General features: G+C 35.3%; 1 protein-coding gene and 1 long non-coding RNA gene across 6 annotated transcripts in view; one reads left to right on the top strand and one right to left on the bottom strand.

The window, feature by feature from the left end:
- Window positions 1-26,212, bottom strand: part of LOC117225583 (uncharacterized) — a 39,213-nt gene that overhangs the window by 8,486 nt on the left and 4,515 nt on the right. Inside the window, exons 1-3 of one of the 4 annotated variants that reach the window (XM_033479275.2) lie at window positions 23,809-23,967; window positions 17,575-17,885; window positions 10,879-11,364 (exon numbers count right to left, since the gene is read on the bottom strand). In XM_033479275.2, the coding sequence (XP_033335166.2) occupies window positions 10,879-11,364; window positions 17,575-17,881 (793 nt within the window). In that variant the 5' untranslated portion in view covers window positions 17,882-17,885; window positions 23,809-23,967. Of the gene's footprint in view, window positions 1-10,878; window positions 11,365-17,574; window positions 17,886-23,595; window positions 23,787-23,808; window positions 23,968-26,212 lie in introns of those variants that run through there. The other 3 variants (XM_033479278.2, XM_076524382.1, XM_076524381.1) reach the window with 3 other exon arrangements.
- Window positions 7,155-22,688, top strand: LOC117225621 (uncharacterized). 2 transcript variants are annotated; one of them, XR_013034053.1, is made up of 3 exons: window positions 7,158-7,389; window positions 21,343-21,503; window positions 21,717-22,688. It is a non-coding gene; the product is annotated as an uncharacterized LOC117225621 (long non-coding RNA). The 2 variants fall into 2 exon arrangements; XR_004491549.2 differs by having other exon boundaries at window positions 7,155-7,389; window positions 21,343-22,688.

The following is a 26,212-nucleotide window of genomic DNA, read 5'->3' on the forward strand; positions in this document are numbered from 1 at the left end:
TTTTTCCTGAAGAGGAACTGAAGTCGTGACCAATCCTTTTCAGAAGATCAAATTATTTATTGAATGTAATCAGATGAAAATTCAATGTAGTTATAATTTAATCTTTTCTCGATGTAAACGATTGTAATGGATTGATAACAAATTCAATTGGATTATTATTAGTTCCATAAAAATAGATTCATATCGTCGTAATATTTTTGCCTGGGTTTCGAGACTTTCACAGACTTGGCACAAAGTTTCAAGTTTCGAGACCTTTTCGAGGGGTTTCGAGGTTTCGAGTGTTCCATTTCTCGGAATTAAGAATCTTGGTGAAGTATTTTCAACTTATTATAAAATTATTTAAGAAAAATGTAATAAATACAGTTTTTTGTCGTTACAAAGTAACACACATTAGTTATTTTTAGGTCTCGGTAAGTATAGTGTTAATGTTCTCGATTGATAATACAATTATTACATTTGTATTGTTTGTTGATGTAATGGCTTGCCAATTTGGATACAAGTCTTCCGGGATATCCGCATAACAATATTTAATAACTGAATTTATGTGGTCGCTCATTCATTTTTTGACGTCATAAACTTTACAGTTTCAATAATCATAAACTAAAAAATTTGACACATGCCATTTTGATACAACCTTAATTTACCAATTTTTATTCGATTAAGTAAAATTGGTAAACTCTAATTTATCAATTTTTGTTCAATTAAGTATAAAATTAGTAAACTCTAATTTACTAACTTTTATTCGATTAAGTATATAAAATTGGTAAACTCTAATTTACCAATTTTTATTCGATTAAGTAAAATTAGTAAACTCTAATTTACCAATTTTTATTCGATTAAGTAAAATTAGTAAACTCTAATTTATCAATTTTTGTTCAATTAAGTATAAAATTAGTAAACTCTAATTTACTAACTTTTATTCGATTAAGTATATAAAATTGGTAAACTCTAATTTACCAATTTTTATTCGATTAAGTAAAATTAGTAAACTCTAATTTACCAATTTTTATTCGATTAAGTAAAATTAGTAAACTCTAATTTATCAATTTTTGTTCAATTAAGTATAAAATTAGTAAACTCTAATTTACTAACTTTTATTCGATTAAGTAAAATTGGTAAACTCTAATTTACCAATTTTTATTCGATTAAGTAAAATTAGTAAACTCTAATTTACTAATTTTTATTCGATTAAGTAAAATACTTGAATTCTTTGCACTTTTTGAGAATGTCAGCATGACAGTCATAGCGTTACACTGCGAGCGATAGACTTCCGGAAATTATAAAATGATCGCCGGTTGATAATGCGTTAAATTCGCAATAAGTCGAGGAATGCGACTACGGTTTACGGGGGACCGTTCTCGTGTCCATTCCAGCGCGGAAGACGCAGGAGACGCGGAAGAAACGGAATCACGTGAACTCGTGATCGAGGACGATCTAGCCGTGACTTTGGGTGTGGGTCAGGGTCGCGGACGCGGGAACCATGATGGCGTCACGGCGACACGCTCGCGAGCACGCTCCAGGTCAGTGGCCTCATTCTGTTTTGGACCGGCTGCTCGGTGAAAGCCGAGAAAAAGATTTCAACTCGGTCACACCTTTATCGGTCCTCGCCTCGCAGTCATGTAGAAAGTTAATTGGCTAATGCTGCGCTCTAGCCATTTAATTAAAAGTTTCGACACGTTTCCTTGCTCGTTTCCCCGTTTAGCTTGTTTTATTCAACGGAGCGCGCTTTTTGATTACCACTTCGATGACATTGTTGTAGAGATTTGATCGAGAAGGAATTCTTCTATTTCGCACGTTATTCGCGTTCGACTGATTCGATGTTAGTCGATAAATATACATGTAATATTTGAAACTGGTAGTAAAGCTGGTTTCTTTTTGGGCATAAATTAACTTTATATTTATCGAATAAGATGTATTGAATTTTTTTATTCAAAAGTAGACAAAACAACAGAATGAAAAAATGTAATATGCCTTGTTCAATCGATGTAAAGTTAATTATGCGCGAAAGCGAATCAGAGGCACAGCAAATGGTCGCCCGAATCAAGTCTGCGAAAACAGAAAATAACGCGATCGAAGATACGAGATAGAAAATAGCATAAACTTTCGCAATAAGTTGTAATTGGATAAGTACGTATTTCTTACTCGAACATTATATATATATATATATGCAGTATTTTCGATCATGTTATTTTCTATTTTCACAGATTTGATTCGGGTAACCAATTGCTGTGCCCTTGGTTTGCTTTCGGGCATAATTAACTTTATATCGATCGAGTAAGACATATTACATTTTTTATTTTTTGCTTTGTCTATTTTTGAATAAAAAAAAATATATATATATTTTTTCTTGCAGGTTTGTAGAGAATCTTCATAGAGTTGTCAGTTAATCTTGCGTGTTACTCCGTAGAATGAAAATATCTGTCTTAAAATTTAATTATGGTTGCCCTGCATTCTTAGAGTCTACGTTATCCGAGGCTTCGTTTGTGATGAAATTAAGTTTGAAAATGCATTCACTGCGCGTGTCACTGACTGTGAGTGAGGTTTGACTAACTGGTCTGCTTATAACTTACCGTTTCTACAGACACTTAATCTCGTTTTCTTTTTCGGAAAGGAAGTCTCAAACGAATGCGCTCTCTTATCCTACTTATGCGGTGTTATGTGTACATCATCGTTTATAAAATTACTTTTCGTTTACTCATAAAGCATTCAAAATATTGAGGAAAGTAAATTACTTATGGAGTAACAAAATCTTGCAGTTTTCAGTCTAACAGCGTTTTACCTCTATTGTAGCTTCTTAAACACGCAGATCAATGAAAACGTTCCTTTTTATTGTGAACAATAAAAAGGTTGCTGAAAAAATTGACTAATACTAGTATTACAATTCGTATAAAATTGGTAAAATATATTTTTTTAAAATGTTAATGTTTCAAGATTGACGTAATCGAAAAATAGTTACAGCCTCGATATACGAATCAACATAAACGTTTGCGAAGCGAATGCGGTTCGTAATTATGACGTACCTGTTTAATTAAATGATTTTCTTGGAAACTGAACACCGTATTTAAAATATCAAGAGTTAATATTAGAATTAGCAATTTTTTTCAATGAAACCCCTTGGCTTCGTCAAGTTCAGTGAAAAATTACAATTATTTCTTCTTTTAAATAACGCTTTATGAAAAGCTTCATTGTTATTTCGATCTACAAATTAACAAACTCGGAAAATCAGGTAATCATGAAATTTTGTGTGCAAGCAGGATAAGTCATTAATGACACAAAGTTATTTCTGAAATGGTTACGGAAAGTACAACTTAAATTATTATTTACAAATGTTTCAATTATTTATCAAAATAATACGTACCTACAATTGCATCAAATATAAAACTCATTAGAAGCATTCCCTGAAATATAACCTTTTTTCGACATTTCTCATTGACCTTAAGATAAGACAGATGGGAACAAAATTTTTGCATCCCTGCACAAACGAAAAACATTTGTACAAGGAGAATGACTTACTTTACTATCATATAAAGTTTCATAATGCTCTTCAGTGAAAACAATGACCTATCCTAATTTCGATCATGAATTTCATTCAAATTCATATATAAATAATTGTTGAAATTAAAAACGAAATTAACGTAAATATATAAAATTTGAAAATACATAAAATTTAAAATCAATAAAATTTGAAAAAATCGAAGGTACTTATAACTTTCTCTAATTTGAACCAATCATTGGTATTAACCTCGTGAATGATTACTTACGAGTATGTTCTGTACTTAATACTATGGTCTTTTACTTCCTCGTTCAAAAAATTCAAACGAGTTTCGAGATTTCTCTTGAGAAATTGTGAAGATTTGGTGACCTTGAACCACTAATTACATTTGTCCCAACTTCTACAGCATTTCTACTTCTACAAGCTGTGGAATGTTAAGAGTGTGTGCAGTTGTTCACAAATTTGTTCGTACGAATCCTTCGTAATTATATGTACAACATATACAGGGTGTCCCAAAATTATGGTATTTCCGGGGAATGAAGGGTTCCTGTGGCCATTTGAAGTAACTTTTTCCTTAGCACAAATGTAATCCGCGACTTTGTTTACGAGTTATTAACGAAAAACGGTGACCAATCACAGGCGAGTTCAGTTGACACGAGGCGGCCGAGCCAGTGATCGGAAGTGGGCTTCGTCCGCTCGTTAGCTCGGCCGCCTCGCGCCAACCGAGCTCGCCTCTCATTGGTCAGTGTTTCTCGTTAATAACTCGTAAACAAAAAGTCGCGAATTGCATTTTCGTTAAGGAAAAAGTTACTTCAAATAGCTTCAGGAATCCTTCATTTCCCGCTTGTACCATAATTTTGGGACATCCTGTATATAAACAGTCCTTTTGACACGTTAAAATTAGGTCAAAACATATGACGTATTTTATAGTTTTACTTTGCTATTCCAACCAATTTCAATTATTGCAAAAAGGGTTTCTGGCATTGCCATTTAAATCGTTTGGTCCAATGTAGAAAAAGCTGTCCCCTTTTAAAATGCATGCTAATACTTTTTTTTTATCCAGTGGGTGTATACAATAAAATTATACAACTTTCTTCCAAACAGTTTCGTCATTTTTAAGCTAGTAAAGCTTTATTTAAGCTTTATCTATAATTATCTACCTATGTTATTCAAATCTCAGCTTCTTTTTTGCATCAACACGAACAAATTTGTGAATTGCCGTGGGAGGAAAAGTTTCGTGCTACTGTCCAGTTCTATAGAGTTCGTCGTCAATTGTCGTAAAACCGACCACCAAACACGTGCAGCTACTTACCAAAGGAAGGGCAAAGAAATATAGCAAGCTAGGGCTCCACTACTTTCTCTACGAACGAGTGACAAGGCATGCGAGATAACCGAAACAATAGTGACAAAATTTGATAACAATATCCCTTTGTAGCAATTTGATTTGGAAAATTCTTTTCACGGAATTCTTTGATTCGATACTGTTTCCACAAGCTGTCCCAGAACTCTTGAAAAGGGACGATTCCTGAGGCAATTTTAAGTGACTTTTTCCTTTGCAAAAATATTCTCCGTGGCTTGGTTAACCAGTTATTAACGAAAAGAACACGAATTTTAACGCGACAGCGACTCCCGCATGGTATTGGTCGTATGGGCGGGGCGTCAGCTCTCCTCGCTCTCTGACTGGTTCGTCGCTTTTTATTAACAACTCGTTAATGAAACCGAAAGCCACATTTTCGCAAAGGAAAAAGTGACTTCAAATCATCTCAGGAATCCTATGTATAATTTTAACAATTCGTTTTTAGCTATTTTATAATCCATAGGTCATTAAAACTATACAAAATTAGGAGAATCTATTTATTGTTCGAAGTCAGAAATTCAAGAAACGATTACTTAATCGGTTGTTTGAATAGAAATAATAATAAATAAAAGTTTTGCTGCGAAGGGGGTTCTGAACAGCTAAGTGACACAACACATCACGCATTTAAAACAAAGAAAGTCTCCAGAGATTTAACGATTTTCGAATTTTACCGAATGAACGGTACTCGATACGGAAAATTGATCGAATGCATTTGTTTGTTTGGTTCTTCGATTTTTCGAGGAAAAGGAAAGAGAAACTTATGCTTTGGATCACTCGACGCGGCGAGTACCTCGACGAACACACGGAAAAATCGGTGCAACACGGGCAATGGTGAGAGAAATAAAAGGCAAGACACAATTATTTTTTGTAAAAACAATAAGTTATCTGTATTTTGCAATCCAGAATGGACAATGTCTCTATACAAGCTTCTTTTCAGACAGAAACATTAAAACTCCGTGAGGCAAATGACGCCATCGTTGGCCACTCGCAACGAAGGCTATGTAACTTTGAATAAAACCGTTCGTTCCAGCCTATAGATGTCACGGAAAAATAGCAAAATTTTCAGTGGAACGTAATATAATAATTCATTACACTCGAGGGAAACACCGTGCGAAAAATCGAGTACAATTTCTAGCAGAGCGAAGAGTAATACAGCGGTCATAAACGGTGTCGTTTGCCTCGTAGGTCAATAACATTTTTTGAATATATGGCTCTCTTTCTCTCATTCTTACGTACAAACACACGGAACCTCTTTGTACTCCTCGTTCATTCGATGATCAGTCGATAAACGGATCGAGAAGGAAAAGAAAAACACGTGACGTGAGGTCACCAAGCCATTCATAATATTTCACATCGTCGAAGTACCTTTTACTCGCCTGGAACCTCGTAAGTGTTCTTATTGTGACCATTGCGCGTAGCAATTTGTAAGAAAATCTGTCGTTGGCCAATGTAGCGTCTTGTTCATCTCAAAGTTAGGTACACAGGAGAACCAAAGTTTCATTTTACTTGAACGTGCGGCATAATTTCGAAAACTGCATCGACACCAGCCGCTTTTTTCGAACGAACAAAATAAATAAATGACATTAACATCGAATAGAATGAAGAAATGAATGAAAGATAAAAAAAAGCGATTTTAACGAATTTGTAATTTCACCGTTCGACCTCTTGCCACACGCGCGATGTTCTTTATGACTGCAATGCTTATAACATACTTGTCTTTAGTACATTCATAAAAGATGAATAATAATCAAATTTACCGTATGTCCATAGTTTCTTCGATGCACAAACGAGCCGTTTATTTTGAAAGTGGCATAAGTCACTTTGTTTTTAAGTCGATATATTCAAGGGTTTGCGTTTTAACACGTTTAAAAATATGGATGCTAACTTCCGAGAAGATTTACTTGTATTCGTTATCTCAGGATACTGCTATTTTTCTCGGTATAAATAATTTCGTAGAAACATTAAAAAATCACCACTTTTCATTACGGTAAAGTGACTTATGCCACTTTCAAAATAAACGGCTGAAATATTGATAACGAAAGAACCGAATTTAATTTCAATCTAACAGAAAGAGCTCTAACATTGACACATTGACAGATCATGTTCGAAATCTTCGTTGCGAATCTCACCCGATGTTGCAAGGCAAGAGGTTAACTTCAGTTTTCCCAGAGCCAGCAGAAGAGAGAACTGTACATAACCTTGTTCGCGTAAAATGTTTCGTCGTCGGCCAAAACAGAATCGCTGGCAGAAATTCGGAGGAAAACGGCGGGGTGAAAAGGTACTTGGAACGAGTCGTTCCGTCGCATTCCTGCGACCGCTCGCTAATTCGACAGCGCTTACACGAGTTTCAAGTACTTCGGCTATGTACAATCTCCCTGGCGCGTTCGGCGGCGCGGCGCCGCGCGGCGTTGCCGTCAAGGAGACGTAATTGGAAGTCGTGCAAGCCCGGTCGGGAGAGGAACGCGGAATGGAAGCCACAAGGAGGCCGAGCGTTATCAATTCACCATGCTGTTCGACGCGCGAATGACTTCAAGTAGAGGTATCGACGTTAATAAATAGAATAAATACTAATTCTACTGCTCTACCGCTACTGCTACCATCACTTCTACAACTACCAGAGACGGTCCAGGTTAGGTTTCCACCGTTAATTTTTATTTAAATAATTTTCCGCGTCAGTGCATTCACATTCGGTTCCATTCTACCGTCTGCCACGTGTTTGTCAACTTCCGTCGAAAAAAGAAAAATATGTTTCGCATCAAGTTTCTTTGTTGACAACGATGTACGTACAGTTTATACATTCGTGTCACGTTTAGAATTCGGAAATAAATTTCATTCGTGAATCAATTCTGAAAATACCGAGTAGGCTTGAAGTATACGTTTCAGAGAATTCATTTATCAGTTGCACCAATGTAGCGGCAAATTTCGTGCCTACTTTCCAAGGAACTCGGAGAGTCTTTCGGATGGACAACCACTCGTAGACAGAACGAACAATCGGATGTACAGAGAAAGAGTTATTTGGCATGAGGGTTCAGCGAGTAATTATTTAAATAAAAATTAGTCCGTCTCTGACTACTGCCAGGCATCTTCAAGCTGAAAGCACGGCCGTCTATCAAAGAAGCAGGAAATCTCTGTCGGTAGATCCCTAATCTTGAACAATCAAGATTTCCTCCGATGTTCGCGTTCTGAACAATTCGTTTCAACTAGGATTTTTTTACGTGATCGTGGTACTGGGATGGGGATAAAACCGGTCGAACAGCGCCGAAACTAAATGCTGCCGGAAGTGTTGGGATTCTCGAACGAGTGTGCAAGTGCCAATGGCCGCCCAGAGCGATCGTCATCGTTCGAACGGAATTTTCGTTCCCCGCGCGAGATCTTCATTTTCGAGGGACGAAGATAAACCGGATCGCAGATCGAGTTTCTAATTCCGTGGAAGTTATTCTTGTTCGTTCAATTAGCTTTTACACGTTCCGAAGGATTGGTTTCAGGTCTTTGTTCATGGTCTACTTGCGACCGAGCCTTTGGCATCTGCTGATTCAATCGTAGTTAGCAAGCGTGTAACAACCGCCGAGTTTCATTGTTATGCGAACTTCTAATTCCATACGATTTCTCGTTTTCCTCGGTCTGCTGGCGATTAGACGTTTGCTAGCAATCCTTAACCGATTTGTTTGTGCAACAGAATTGACAACCGTTAATTAGTTAGTTAACGTATCTTAACGGTAACACTTGATTTGAAAATAATGAAAGGAAAAAAATCGTTTTTCGAACTGACAGCTTCAAATATTGAATGTTTTAATTAGATTCTTTATCTCTGCCATTGCGTTTACAGAATCGTGCTTAGTGCGGAATCAACTTCAAAACAGATATAATAAATATCTATTAACTTGAAAAATAAAATCATTTTTACTGTTGTACTATATTTTTATAGTTTACTGCAATAATACAGATGAATAATTTTGATTCGTTGACTCCTTTGACTCTCTTTTTTTTAAAGCAACGTTTCCTTTCTTGTCTCATAAGAAACAATGTTACCATATTTTCAAATAACTAATCGTTTCACTAAATCTGAAACAATGCGTCCTGTTTTAACACTTTGACGGCTGCGGCAAACGTCTCGGAAGTTTCATAAAGTTAAAGTATTTTATTCGGTAAAATATATAAAAATGGCACAGCAAAATGCGATATACATTACTTTTCCAACATTCTAATACCTTAATAAAATTAAAGAAATTATAATGGATTAACGAGGAAATTAATTTTAGAAAATTAAATTTTAAATAATTCTGTTATCCATATGTCAAGGTTATCAATCAATATCAAGATTATTTGTCCGGTGGTCAAAGTATTAATAGTGTAATCATAATACACTTTTTTAATAATACAATTATGATATACCCTATTAATAATGTAAACAGGACAAATTTGGTTAATAGTATAATTATGATGCATTCTTCGAAAAGCTACGTTTTTTTCAATCGATTTTTATAATACAAATTTTCGCGAAGTCACGTGTACGTGATTCCGGCCGTCAAAGTGCTAAGCAGAGCAAAGACACGGTGCCGAATATTACGTATTTAAAAAGCTGATACACTTCTGCGAGTCACAGTATCATTTGAACAAAGACCTCGGCACATTTCCGCTAACTTAGATTTCGAAAATCGTGTTTCCGAGCAGGAACACTGTTTTTGAAACTACAAACTGTCGTAAAAGCTCGATGTCAGTGAAACGTTGTCGACCTGCAACTTAAACCGCCCTTACCGATCCCGCTGGACAAAACGACCCGATCGACCCGATCTTCCGAAAACTCTGGCTGACCAAAAGACCCGACTCCGTGATAACGACTAGGTGCGTGTACAGGATGTCCTAGAATCCTCGATTCATCGCGAAGAGATAATTCGAAGAATCTTTCTCCTTAGCAAAAACGTTCTCCGCGGCTTTGATACCGAGTTATCAACGAAAAATACGGACCAATCGGAGAGCGAGTAAAGCTGGCGCGTTACGTCATAATAGCCAGCTCGACGCGACATTGACCGCGGTAGCTGCGCGCCGGTTGTACTCGCTCCCTGATTGGTCCGCGTTTATCGTTGATAACTCCTTAACGAAGTTGCGGAGAAGTTTTTCGTTAAGGACGAAGTTACTCCAAATCGTATGAGGAATTAGTCCTTTTCGGATGCAATGGGAGTTTCGAGACATGCGGTAGTGCAAACTTAAGCGTCCACTTTTCTGCTCACTTAAACGTCCGCTTCGATTTCCGCGAACTCTAGGAAGTGAGACTTCAGAGCGGGGTTCGAACTTAAACCATATTATACTACTAGACGCGGCATGTGTATAAAAATGCGTAAATAAAAAATACACGAGCTAGGATCGGCTTGGAACATCGGCATGTCACTCTCCCAAAATTGCTGATATATCTTGCCCGTGTCTGACATCACATAGATGATTTTATCTTTGCCAAAAGAAAATGATCCGAAGCCGTGTTTACAAGTACGTACGGTTTAAGGTCTCCGCCATGTACTAGTCCGTTCCCTCGCTATTTAAACCGTAACTCTATGCACCCGCTTACGTTGTAATAGTAAAAATGTCCGATAAATAGTAATATCCCAGATAAAAAAGTTCAAAGAAAAGATGGTTTTCCTTTTTCCGCGAATCTGACCGAGCAGTGGAAATTATCGCTTCGTTCCTCGACTGATTGAGGCAGTGGAGTAATGTTGAACGCGTCTGGTTTAGGCGAATTCGCGAGATACGCGTCGCTTTCGGTCCCAATTGCGGACGCTTCGGCGTGCACTACCGGCGCTATACGGCGCCAATCGAAACCCGTGAAAGGAAACGGAACCGGAAACGGGAGCACAAGGAGACCACGAATTGAGCATCGAGTCAGGAATCGTAGCTCGCGACTTGCCACTCGTCCCTAGCTGCACCGGTTAAACGGCTTTGGGGGCGGGCGAGTCGGCGCGCGTTTGCGCGTGTGCCCGCGACTTGCGCGTGTGCTTGCGCCCCGAGCCGTGTTTCTTGCTCTTTCCCTTGAACTCACGTGCGTGTCTGGCGCCAGCAATGTCGGCGATGCTGTCGACATCGTCGTCATCCTCGTCGTCGTCATCCTCGTCATCGTCGTCGTCGTCGTCGTCGTCGTCGTCCTCGGTGTAGACGAGATCGACGTCGTCCTCGTCGTCGTCGTCGTCGTCGTCCTCGCTGTCGGCCGCATTGGTCGAGACGGCGGGCACGTGGACGGGATTCGCGACAGACTCGGCACCGTCGAGCGGCGTTTCGTGGATGCCGGAAACCGCCTGGCCGGAAATCTCCGGCACCGTATTACCTTCGTCCTCGTCAGCGCCGGTCGGGTCCGAATCGACCGCTGTCGGCTCGTTTGCATCCGCAGCGGCGGCTTGTTCCGCTTCCGCGGCGGCCGCGTTCAAATCCGCTTCCACGGCAGCCGGAAGCTGCTGAATTACAGGTTGGGCTGCTGCCACCGGAGAAACGGATGCTGTGGGTTCGTCGTCGTCGTCGTCGTCCTCATCACCTGGAATTTCAAATGATTCGATCTTAGCTACCGGGAAAAACTTATGTACTTGCTATTTTTTTTGTCAACGATAAACTTTGTGGCGACCCATTCTCAACATTCTACGCTTGAGCTCGGAGCATAGAGAGTCATTCGGTCTTTGTCGCAAGTGATCGATCCGTTGTGGATCATTGTGTGAGTTAGTGCTGGGTATTCAAGTCAACAAGCGCATTCAAGCCTTCGTTTAGCTTGAATGGCTTGTATACAGAGTGGACCGGAATTCGTAGTACAACCGAGCAGTGGATGGTTCAACGTGAAAAGATAAGAAAAAAATTTGGTGTAACATTTTTTTATGTGGGGCACCGTTTTCGAGAAAATCGACTTCAATGCGTTCAGTGCCGACAATAAATAAAACTAAAATTCCCACAAAGTCAATGCAATTAAATTAATTGAAGTATCAAAAGATAATTAAAGATCAATTTAAATAAAATTTATCATAATGGATGACATTAGAACTCTTTCGCATGCATCCGAAACATCCCAGTCAAATTCAGTTTGTTCGAATATATTACAATGAAAATGAATTTTCGAAATTGGTTAAAAATTAGTGTCACCCATATTTAAAAAGTTTTAAAGTTTGTTCATCTTTTTGTAAAGGATTTAGTTGTTGTCTATTTACAAGCATTAATTGTTGCTCAGAAGAAGTCCGCTGAGAGAAATGTAGGACTCATACCCACTAACCAACTCATATTAACGCCCTCATAGAATTAGGATAAACACGTGTCTCTTATTGGCAGAAATGATGTCTTTTTATTAGCCCCAAATTAGCCGCAACACTGAATTTTGACGAAACGAGGGACTCGAGTTCGGCCGAATAAAAACAAATAACATCTCCTGACTCCCGTCACGTGTCGCTCTCCCGTGCTCGCCATTTTCGACTAGGAACACATCAGACACGTGTTCCTGTGCTTTATGTGTGTGTGTGTGTGTATTATTTATGCGACCACGGGCGAGCCAGACGCGTGACGGGAGTCGAGAGGCGTAGAGCAATCGAGACAAAGTGAAACAGGCGCAACAATTACTAAAGTATTAACTTCAGATTCTTCTGACGAACACATGATTATTTGTAATTACTAATTACTAATTAGCATCTTGATTTGCAACTTTTCATTGCATTGTGCAGCAAACGTGCTGTATTATACATATATATTTTATATTTATGTTGTATCATATGATTTTTTTAAACTGTGAAGTATAAGTGAAAATAATCATGTTTCGCTCGTACTTTCACGTTCTCGGGAAAATTTACGCATTGTTCGAGTATAAAAATTTTACACTACTTAATAATTTCAGTAAGCTGGAAATAATTGATCAGTTTGTTGAAAGTCTTTAAATGTGTCGTATGATATTGATTTATTATATTTGCAATACATATGTAAAATCTATAGTTTAATGATAATCGCTGTCACTTAACACAAATATTGGAATCAGGCTCTATGGTCTATAAGCGCTTTTCATAATTTATAATTCAGCCTATATTCCTATTTTGTACCAATAAACACAACTTCAATTTTTATTTTGCATAAAAGTCCGCTGCCTAGTCTTGGTCGGATTTAAATCGCGGTGTAGCTAAGAATTCAGGCGACTGTACTGATTAAAGTTTACTTCAAATAAGAGTTTCCATTTGAAATATATGAGAAACAGTGTTAGTGATGATAATAATAATGCAAAAATTTAATGCCACGAGTCGATTAGTCAACTGTCTCTCTTTGTGATGTCGCATTTGTTCCACTTGCTTTGTTCTCCAAACTAGCTGAATACTGCATAGTCTGTTTCTTCGCGACCTGAATCTGCTCGTTATGTTGCTATTCTAACTAACCTAGACTTTATTGTCATGCGATGAGCGAAATCAAAAAACTTTTAATTCATGCAGATCACATAAAATCGTATAATATAAATTATACGAATCGAATATAAGTCACAATTGCTAAATAAAAATATAGTTCTAGAATTTTCATTGTAAAAGTTAGTTTTAAAATCTACATTGACTGGACATTTTCTACTTTTTTGATGAATTCGAAGCTTTCTAAGTCTTTGATATTATTTAAAATTTAGTACAACTATTACTAATACGTGTAAAATTTTTAATCTATGTCCAAATCTGTGTCTTTTGTGCATAATTTACATTGTGTGTAGTTGCTTATCATATATAAGCTATTTAATTAGCAGGAACATTTAGTATAAATAAGGATCTAAATAAATAGGAATACAAAATATTTTCTCCAAGTACATATACTAGTATTGCAGAAAACTTAATTGACTGATTAAGCTGCTCTTAGAAATTTTAACACTTTGATGGGGATATACCAATTTGTGTGAAAGAAGTTATTAATTTTGATTTTCATAAAACAAGTAATTATCTCATCAAAATAGACGAGTACAATAAATCACTTCGGTGTAAAGTGATACAACACCAAATTGTGTTAAAAATCGAAGACATAGAACATCTTATTGCAACTTAAGAAAGACTAAAGCTAAAAATTATACTGTATATAATTATTTCATCTTCGTAAAAATAACGTACGTAAACTATAGATGTACAATATGCCTCTGTACAAACTAAATTTAACCCATTACCACACGAATTTTTTATACGTGTATACAAAATTTATATAATTCGTAATCAACAAATACCAATCTCGAATTTTAAATTAATGACGCGAATTCACAGTTTAAAAAATAATTGAGTTTACTCTGTTATGTGAAGTGAAAGTTGAAAATTGCGATGCATAACGCCCTTGATTACGAACAAGATGTAACATTGTTGCTAAGAATTAAATTAGATTAAAAAACATATAAATTACGCATGTGTAAATTATTTCAATCAAGATTGCAAGAGAAAAATATGCTTGGATGATTTATCATTAGAATAGAAAATACCGCTTTTAGCGGAACAACTGGTACGAATTTGCATCACGCTATTCGTTAACCTTTTATTTCATCTAAAATTCACTGCCTCAATGTAAAATAATTAGACTGTGGATTTTATGCATTTATCAGAAAAATTAGTATATGTAATACACAGAACTGTAAAGATAATACAAGAATTGAAGAATACCACTATATTATATATAATACTTCTTAATTTATAAAATAATCGAACGAAGAAACATATTTTCATTCACCTTCTGTATTTGACAATTGATTTAGAACATTTTATTATTTGTATTTTATAGATACATATACACGTTGATAACCAAAAATAAAAATTTAAAAATCGTGTGCTTTTGAACAATACCTTTTATATTTCGCAATTAATAGCTACACCCCTTGATCTAGTTTTCTAGATCTCATTCCTTCTCATAACAATTTTCCAAGTAACTTTGGTCCCTGAAAGAGATTGTAAAACATTCGTGCGATCGTTTCCGCGAATTCCAGTGTGCACGCTAATGAAGGAACGCTCGTAGTTATACAAGCGTGCGTGTAACACACACGTGAGTCCTCGGTAATCTGGGTCAATGTGAAAAAAAGTAGCGCGTAGAAATTCTTTCGAAGCTGGGATCGCCGTCGATTTATGTTAATTCGGGCGAGTTTGAAGCAGCTTGTACCGTTACCGGCACCGGCACGTGAAACGCGTCGAGAGCTTTCCGTTTGGACTTGTTCGAACGCTAACTCGAGCCCCGAATGTTTGCGTAACGGCGACGCTCGGTTTGCGATTTCTGCCATTGTTCGACACGATGAAACGTTAGCCGCATCGTTGACTATAACGACGAAAGCAAAAGCTGTCCGGCCTACGGCTGGCTTTCTGCGATTATGGTTTTACGCGAGGTCAAAAAATTATAAGATTTAATTTGTTTAAATTCTCCGCAATTTTGATAAGAATATGATTTCTCACTTGATGATCTTAATAATTATAAAATGAAATATGTGTAACCGGGGCTGTTCGACCGACAGTGTTACGTTTAGAGTTAACGCTAGATTTACGGAACCCGGCAAAATGACGGGTCACTAATTTTTTAATTTACGATTATCCATATCGTAAAGATATATTTATATGTATTCAATTTATTTATATTTATTTTATTCCATATTTATCCACAATTTATATGTTACTTATGGCAAATGTTACAATAACTCTTGTTCAAAATCAGAATAAATGTCTTATTGTTATTTTTATAAACTAATGTAAAACCGGTGTTTGTTGTGCTCCATAAATCTAGAGTTGAATTACAGAAATCTCGGGTACGAATACGAGAGTGCAGGAAACTACTGCGCGATACCATGGGGAAATGAAATGTACTGAACAATATCTCGTCGTTTATGCAAAGTGTTCCGGAAACCATGATACTGAGTGACACGGAGTGAAAGGTGGCGATTCTTCGTGAAAACATGAGTCGAATGTATTGAATATAAGTTGTAGGTGAGACCCCGTATAAAAAAAGAATTAGAGTAAGGTGATGGAAATGGTATACATTGTTGTTTTTTAAATCCCATTGAAATTTAAATTCAAATAAACATTATGGAATGTACTATTACGGGCGTAGGTTTAACCTAGCTGCATGCGTTATAATATACATATATAATAAATTGTGTAATATATAATTGAGAACAAAATATACATATAATAAATAAGAAATAACCCAACGAAGTTTCTTCGTACCTAATACCAGAAGCCTAATAATAACAGCCTAATAATAGAAAAATTTGTTTTGAATACAAAAAGTTAAGAGTCAATCAAATGGTGTGGCACAAAAAATGAAAAACAATGTTAAAAACAGAGCTAATCAATGTGGCTTGAAAACAGTTGATATAACAGTTTCCTTTCAGATTTGTTAATGGCCAGCCAAATGTAGGTGAGTACGACAAATCGATTGAGTTTTCTCCGAATCTAGGACTTAAGTAAAAGCTATTTGTTCCGTGTTTCCTACTTATTTTGTTCAAATAGAATTATAGCTTTCTCAATAATAGTATAATAGTTATGGACGTATAAGACGATAGCGCTTTTTTTTAGCGTTTTATAGCGTTTTTGATAGCGTTTATTTATAGAAGATGAACCATATTAATTTGTTTACGTACGTAAACATTTGTATAAAAACAAACTGTAACGTAGAAAATTGCTTCAAATGTCAAATGAATGGATAAAAAAAGAATTTGTCTGACAAGTACTATTTAAAGGGTAAATATTAGTACACATTTCTCTGAAACTATGTATAATAATAACTACATCGCGATTCTTCATGCATTTATGGCATGTGCAGATTTTTAAAATGCAAGAAACTAGAAAAAACTAGAAATACTTTCATTTTGATAATTTGGATTTCTAGAAAATAACCTATGGAAATGGGGATTTGCATATTTATACCAATTAAAGTTGTTCGTGACACTGAATGTTCGTGCAATAGCTCTTTCCTTAAACTATCAATACTTCTTCCTTTTCCTGAATTTCCGAATTCAATAATTGATTTACCTATTTTTCATCACTAGCTTCACTTGAGGATTCAAAAGTGTGATTATTGTCCTCTTTTTCGATAGAAATTTGTAACAAACTGTTTCAAACGTATCATTGTCGTCTACGCATTCTTTTATCGTAAATCCTTTGCACTCGAGTGATGGCACAGAAGCACCACTAAAACACTGTTCAGGATTCAAAATAATTTTTGCATTATTAAATTCGTTTATGTTTATATATATATAAAAATTTTCAACAGTGTAACGATTCTATGAATCACGAGACTAAATTTCACACACTTTCATATAAAATAAAAATAATTGTATATCAGAGAAACTATAGTAATTTCTCCCGAATTCGCGCTCAGATTGCGCACAAAAAATGGACAATTTAGGAAGATTATTCATGGATGGACGATTATTCATTTACGAGCCTTGCGTCTCGTTTTTATAGATGCTGACAATCGATAACTATAAAAACGAGCCGCAAGGCTCAAATAATCGTATCTTCTCTTCCCAAATTGTCCATTTTTGTGCGCAATATGAGCGCGAATTAGGGAGAAACTACTGTACTTTGAATTTAGCATTCAAATGGCTTTGGGTGCAAAGTTTTAAAATAAAGAATGTGCAACCAGTCGTTTTGACCGACTCGGTAGGTTTAGGGCTAATTTGTACGACCTCTTGCATTTAAAAATCTGCACATGCCACAAGTGCGCAAAGATCTGCTAACCGCAGACCGCAGAGAACGAAGCAATTGAAAAATGTAGACAAACAGTACATTACCTAGTATGTCCTCGATGAACCGTTCCAAATAATCGGAATCATCGTCGTCATCGTCATCGTCATCATCATCATCGTCGTCATCGTCATCATCGTCGTCACCGGTGATATCGAAGTCAACGTCGTCGTCGTCGTCGTCGTCGTCGTCATCGTCATCTTCACTAACCGCAGGCGGTTGGACTGCCGCCTGTCTTCCTGTCGCGACGACGTTCAGGTTCGATGATTTCTCTTCGGAGATCTTCGGCACTGGTGTTGCGAGTGATCCGATCGCCAGGCAGCACACCACTGCCAATAATATCGCTAGCTTCATGGCTCTGGAAACAATGTCGGAAAACAGAGAACATTCGTTAACTGTGCAATTTTATCCCTTTTAATGATATTATTGCGTTTACTAATTGGACTGCGGATTTTATGGATTTATAACGAAGACGAGTAGCTGCAATTAAAATATACCGCAATTAAAATATACTGCAATTAAAATATTAACAAATTATTTTGCAACGTTACATAACTATTTTTAGCGATGTCGCATAGTCATCACACAAGCATAAAGAGTTAATTTTATTTACTTTTGAGGTGGCGATGGCCAACTCATTTTAAAATTAAATAAAATTAACTCGTTATGCTTACGTGGTGATTATGAGGCACCAAGTAAAAATGCTTATGCCACGTTCTAAAATAATTTGTTTATATCTAAAAAAAAATTGTGAAAAGTGTAGCTCTTGCATGAGTTGCGAGGTTAAATTCCATATGCGTAATGTGCACTAATCGTAAGTTATGTAAAATGGAAAAATGTCAGAGAAACTATTTTGGAGTTAAAATATTTGATTCAATCGAATTGAAGTTGGAAAGTCAACCGGTGCGACACTGATTATATTTTCAACATTCTTACGTTTGGCGGATTTTTACAATCGAAACTGTTTTAATCCCAAATCCGAAACATGTTTCCTGACCTACGGAATTTCCAGTTTACATGATTCATTGCAATTTACGCGTATGAAATTCAGCCCATTGGCACGTACAATGCTTGGTCCTTTCACAGTTTTATTAAATGAAAAAAAGTTCGATGATGTCAAAATTATTTTGGGACGTGATAAAATAATTTTTAGTGGTACCTCGGAATAACCACTTGAATTCAAAGGGTTAAAAGAATTGAAGAGTATTACTTTTGATGTGCTAAAATTTTTTTTGATAGAGGAATATGACTAAGGAATTTATTTTCCATTTGTGTAACAAACAGCTCTGGCATACATCGTTTTTCAGAATAAACAATGACGCAGAATCTTCATTGCAACTGTTTCCTTCAAACTATACTAAAAGTTAAGAAAATGCCGATCGAATCAAAATAGTATGTTGTTAAAAATATCTAGCTAAATATCTTAAACTTCTTAATCTACTTAAAAACTTATCTTAATCTAAAAACACAAAAAAAGACACATTTCTATTCTATTCTACTAAGATTAATAATTAATTAATTAATAGATTAATTAATTAATAGAATTCCTTATTGCGATAAAATATTTTGATTTTTAACTCTTTTATTGTAATAGATAAAATTGTGTAATATTTTAATGAAAAATACTAATAAAAAAAATTTTCAGAAAAGCTACAAACGCTATAAAATGATGTACTTGTGATTGATTAGAGAAGAAATAACGTCTGATTCCAGAAATAATTATGAATCTCATTATTCATTATCAGAGCTTGAAGCTAAGAACACAAAAAGCAATCTTTGTTATCTATCATTCGTCGAATTAAAACGATAACACTATTCATGCGATTTCCATTTTCATTGAACGTATTTTTCAATCAGAAACTGTGTTTTATTCTTTAAAATAATCGTTTGTAAATGTACCGGTTTCCTTGCGGAAAGATGATAAGTAATTATGTTCTCTATAGGGAATGCGATTATAAAACAAGATGAAAAGAATGCAGAAATTAATTTAAATTAAATCAATTGCTCTCATTTGAATAGGAAAAATTATTTGCAAATTGTTAATCTTCAATTTATCTACAATTTTTTATAATATTATACTTGCACGTCTATAAATAATAATACCGTTGTCGTAAACTATTCCAGTTTATAAATTCATGCTTCCTTAATATTGCTGAATTCCTTCTTAATATTCCTTAATCGACAGACCCAAATCTCTAGTAACTCTGTAATAAACAACCCAATGGAAATTGCTACATTAGAAATTTTATATTTTGCTTGATGCAATTTAATAAGACAGTAATATCTAGAATGTTATTGCTTTAGCTTCGCAATAATTTCCTAAACAACAGTAAAAAAGATAATGAAAATGTTAGAAATAATGGCAATAAGTGTGATCGAAACTGGTTAAATAATACTAACACGTAATATGCTAATTACTATCGTTACACTATTTTATAGCCTTTAAAAAGAAAATAAGCTTTTGTTCGATATTAATATTTAAATTTTATCTAAAAATGTGTTTGTTTGCCGATGAAATTGACGATGAAATAATCAAAGTTAACAACAATTAAGCGGAAACATTAGTGACCTAAGCAGCTCCCCAATTATTGCTATCAGAATATATCAACTTTATTGCATTATTTTGCAAAAATAAGAAATATTATAAGAAATGTATTCCTTTCAATTTAGTACTTTAGAAACATAAAGATAAAAATATTATTAAATCACCATTGTAAATATAAATATTTATAAAACCTAGTACAACACCATTGACTTGTATCCCATTTCCCTATCTAAGTACGTAAATGCAAAATGCCACTTGCTCAGTGGTCGGTCACTGTGTCTTTGCAAATCCGTGATCTAAGTAGCGGAAAAGTTATTCTAATATTCTAGATGCTTGCTAAGAAAGCTTATCAAAAATTCTTTATAAAACTGCAAGCTATTTGTTTCCATGAAGTTAATTGAACTTAATTAATCTGAACACTGATATGTTGCACGCACATGTGACACATAGCATATTGATATTGATCACGCCGTATCTAACTTTAATTCTCGTTCATATCAGAGGAAAGCTTATTCCAGGTAAAATGAATTTTAAAGTGATCCAAGACCGTAACGATGCGTACGTATCAAGATAAGTAACCTATAAAGATGTTCACGCAAAGTTAAATTACGGTAAAGATAAATCCTTAATCTACTGACACTGTTAAAAGCGGAAGCATAGATCCATTCGAAATGTAGCCAGAAAAATATCGATATTTACGTAAACACCTGAAGGTTAATTATTAATTTATTCAAAATATTATTATGTTATTATTATATTATTATTATAATTCGAATAACATATCGTTATTATATTGTCCCTCGTATAAAAATTGTTATTGTATAGTTTTTGACGAATAATTGAAATTTTCACATTTTTCATTAAGGTCTAGAGAAGAAGAATTAATTTTTTCTAGATCATATTCACCTTTTTATACATAAACTTATTTTCAACTTCACTCGTTTGAAATTCACTTATTCGTAATTATTTCTAATCAAATTAATATTAAATTAAAAAATTAGATTACATCTTTCATTACCAAAGATTCGTGAAGACTAAATATTTGCAAATTTGTATTATTTTTATAAACAAGTATACATATAAATTCATATTAAATTTGAAAATTGAAAGAAATGCAGAAAATTTCCACAAAATGGTGGATTTAATTTAAAGAACAGTGAATAAAACCTGCAGAAGGGTTGATTTTATTTGCAATAAACGTGAATATGATTTGAAAAATGATTAATTTGGAGAAATGTTAATAATAATGAGAATGCATTTACTGTTCCAGCGGAAAAAGCAACGAGAAATCCAAGTTTCTCAGGACCACAGGAGAATTTCAGTTGACACGCGGTTTCGTGACCTTCGACGAGGAACATCAGAATTCCCATGGTGTTTTATTCACGCACACACGCGGGCACACAACTTAGCATCCTGTACGAATGGCTAACGGTAGGCAAATGAACGTTACTTGGCCATTTTCCAAGGAAATGCAACGTTTTGCCTTTTCACAGTGAAATCGAGAATTCACATGTCGCGGAACGCATTTTTCATTTCACAGTGATTTCGCAATTTTATAGTTACTTCTTCAAACATCTTAATGTTTATCATATTCACTCGAAGATCAAGACTCTTAATTGACCTTCTCAAATTTTTTGTTTTTAGTTTGTAATTTGAAAAAGAAGCTGTACGAAGTTAATCAACTTCGAATTCGTTAAAGCGGTATAAGAAATTGCGGGAAACGTGATAGACCGTTCTAATCTACTTCCTTTGAATTTGTTAAACTTGTTTGAATTATTGATTATACAATTTTAAACTGCTAACTGCGTGAACATTCGACATTCGAAGGTACACCTCCCATTAACACTAGATATACGGAGCACAAAAAAACAGCTGTTTTATATTAGTTTATAAAAGTAACAATAAGACATTTATTCTGATATTTAACAAATGTTATTGTAACATTTGTCGTAAGTAACATATCAATTGAATAAATAACTCATAAATGATCTTTAGAAATCGTAAATTAAAAAATTAGTGACCTGTCATTTTGACGGGTTCCGTAAATCTAGTGTTAAGAAGTCAAACGAAAAATGAAAATAGGTCGCAGAATTGGGCAGAGAACACGTAGAGTGATCGTAAATTATCATGAGAAAATTTGCATTTAATTTAATAAATGAGAGCTACTGGAAAATAGTCTGAAAACTGTTCGGTTCGAAGATACTTTGATTCGATACGGTTATTAAAAATCATGTATTGAATAGTACCGATGCCACTGTTACATTGAACACGTATATAAAGTATCTGAAACATTTCTATGGAATGTTTGTGTTCACCGATGAATTATACATACAGCGTATTTGGTTACAGCGGTCGCCATATTGGATATTCGCCGTGCTTCGACACTCTAACTAAAACTAACTGTACCTCAAAAGCAAATTGTTTTCACACCAACTAGAATTTCAACGTTCGATCGCCTACTATACTTTCTCGAATCTTTCGCGAATGCAATTTAAGAACACCCCGTCGATTACATTTAACTGAACAAACCGAGAATATCGAGAATATACTTCATTATAGACTGTGGAACGCACTCGCGAATATGAAAGACAAAATAAACGTTGTAGAAAAACTTCATGGAGCTTTCCGGTTTTCTCACACTCAATTGTTGCTTGGTGCTAAAAATAACTAGAAAGCATCTGACATCGTGAACAACGACAGCGACAAGTTTCAGTTATCGACTTCAAATGCATTTCTCAATGCTTATTATTAACTATTTCGACCTGATTCAAATCAGTGAAGAGAGCTCCGAGATTACTAAGTAAAAATAAGAGAAACAAGTGAGAATAAACAATCACGAAAAGAAGAAAAGAAATCTCCAAATAACTGAAACGATTAATTTAAAGTATGCGTTAATAGTATGCGTAAGAACAAGTTTCTCGCGACCTTGAAATATATGACCGATTACAGCAAAATGCTCCCAAATTGACGCTCAGCTTGCAAACGAAAATATTCATTTATACTTTAAACATTAAAAAATTGTCTCACGTTTTTTTGTGAAAGAACGAAACAACTTTACGAACGAGTCATAGATAATCAAATGATAGTAAATTGTCTCTAATTGACGCTCAGCTTGGAAACAAAAATGTTAATTTATGCTTTAAACGTTAAATAATTATCTCACGTTGTCCCGTGAAAGAACGAAACAACTTTACAAACGAGTCATAGATAATCAAATTATAGTAAATTCTCCCTAATTGACGCTCAGATCGTGCACAAAAATGGACAGATCTGGAACACGAGATACGCATAATCGAACCTTGCGGCTCGTTTTTATAGTTGTTGACGATCGGTAACTATGAAAACGTGTCGCGAGTCTCGAATAATCGCGTCTCCTCTTCCCAAATTGTCCATTTTCGTGTCCAAGCTGAGCGTCAATTGGGGGAGAATTTACTGTAAATAGGAACGCGCGTTCGAAGCTCCTTCGAAAGTCGACAGACAATCGTCTGTGTAAGTGGTCGATAGCCATCCGCAGTCTACTCACTGGTTGCTGGAAAAGCCGACCGAAGTATTTCACTGAGCCGATTCGATCACTAAAATCGGTACGAAGGTCGTACTACAAGCAGATCCAGGATAACGATAATGTCCGGCTCTTCTTGGATCACTGACGCGATTCGTCCCAGGGATCGCAATATCCAGGAAATAACCAGGAAATATCCTTTCGAGGGGGGTTGAACCTTCGGTTCCAACGACTCACCTATCTTCTATCTGTAGGTGAATGTCCCCGTTTCTCTGCGGTTCCTGCGGAACGTGTTATTTGGCCGGAAACACGATCGAGCCGTGCGGTTCTAGGTGGTATCGAGGACGCGTCCGATCTACCGAGCGACCCGGTGAGAGTGTTAAAACAGACGAGGCGCCTCGCTACGACCCTTTTATACCGAGCTACCTCCACCTCCTTCGTTCTCGTTCGTCGTCCTCTTTCCTGATCCAGTGTTACGCCTTCGTTCGTGGTCTCCACGTGGCCCGCGACTGCGTTTTCTCCCTTTCTTGAGCGACGTGCATTGTAAAAACCATGCCCGGCCAGACTCGCCGGACACGGAAACCGTCCCGGAGCGATCTCGGCTTCGAAACGAAATCGAGATAATAATGCAGCAGGAATGTAGATTCCGAAACACGCCGCACCGCTGGTACCGATCACGATTACAGCGGGTCAAAATTAAAAGGCAATGCGCGCGGGGGCAATTAGTGCTTCTACCTGAATTCACCTAATTAAGAGGAAAGATCGATCTAGTAATATCACGTCTTCGATCCATATTTATCTATTATTATAATTATTAATCTATAATTATAATTATATATAATATATATAATAATAATATAATCTATAGTATAATTATTAATCTATCTATATCTATATTATTATATCTATATAATTATATCTATATTTATATCTACGTAATCTATATTAATCTATAATATTATAATCATAATCTATATCTATAATTATAGATATTTTATATTAAAATATTATTAAAAAATGTACCTATATCTATATTATTATATCTATATTATAATCATATTATAATCATAATCTATATCTATATAATCTACATTAATCTATAACATTATAATCATAATCTATATCTATAATTATAATTATAGATATCAAGTAATTTCTTCTCTTAACATTTGAACGCCGTATAGCAGTACCCATCGCGATTCTAACTGGTCAAAAGTCGATGGAAACACATGCGGATCCAATTATTACAGTTGGACATCCTATATAACGCGATGTTTACGAAATAGATAGTTCCGTTTAAATATGACAAAATAATTAGTATGATAATTCTGATATTAATACAACGTTATGATATTTCACATCTCATTGCTTAACTAAGAAGGATCTATGACGAAGAATCGTTTACTAAAACGTACCCTATCCACGTTCTCCCAAAAAAATGTACAAGTCACGGCTCAAATTTTCAAAGTACTAGAACTTACCTTCGAAAAATTAGAGAAGTCTTCGTTTGACCGTTTATTTTTGTGGTCTCTCTACTTGTTACGCGATAATTGTAAAAAAGAATCCGATGATTTTTATATCTTTCAATATCGAAAAAGTTAGAAGACTCGCGTTTTTTTATTTTTTTCCTTATCGTTTCGACCGATTGCAATTTTTGTAACAGTTTTTTCTAATCATTGTCTAGTAAAACGGTTTTTCGAACATTTTAAAAAAGCTTTTTTGGTCCGACTTCGAACAAGTTCTTCCATTTTGAAAAGAGTGCCCGAATATTTCAGTAACCGACATGATTGGTAGAATACAAAAACTGAAACCATTATTACGTATTTTACGTAATCATAAATCGATTTGCTATTCATTGTTGTCATTATTTTCATCCAATTGTTTAGATTGTACTGAGGTGCTCTCATCTATTTATTATTCCTTCATTTATATATATATATATATATATATTATAATTATATAATTATATATTTATTATATATAATATATATTAATATATATATTATAATTATATAATTATATATTTATTATATATAATATATATTAATATATATATTATAATTATATAATTATATATTTATTATATATATATATATAAAACATGCATGTTTATTTCGTAGATCTAACGCATTTCGTTTTGAAACATTTGACCCGCTGGAATCACGATCGGTACCACTGCACGCTGGTGCTCGAGGACGTGGACGTGGACTCGAACTTGAACTTGAACAGCGCGCGTGCCGTCGGCTGCCGCTGTCGGCAGTCGGTGTCCGAGTTCAAACTACCGAGGTAAATTGGGGCGCTCAGGATATTATGGCTCCAATGTCGACCGGAATGCTCAGCCAAGTCCTTTGCTTCGCTGATTCTGAACATTCTTTCCCTCATTGTTACAATGTTACTCTTCGGTTCTCGCCGATTTTTTTAACAATACTTTGATTGCCAATATTTTTAGAACAGTTAGGAGAGATGTACGGGCGATAATGCAAAAGAAATTGTATATAAAAATAAAAGAAAGGTAATCATAAGTTCGAACACTAGATAGAAATCATCGACATTTTCGTTTATTACAGTTCTATTTAAATTGAGAATGATAATTAGACTGCCGATTTTATGCATTTTTCACAAAACTTGCTAATATATATAC

Source organism: Megalopta genalis, chromosome 8 (assembly GCF_051020955.1).
Source record: "Megalopta genalis isolate 19385.01 chromosome 8, iyMegGena1_principal, whole genome shotgun sequence".
In the NCBI taxonomy this organism is placed as follows: Eukaryota; Metazoa; Arthropoda; class Insecta; order Hymenoptera; family Halictidae; genus Megalopta; species Megalopta genalis.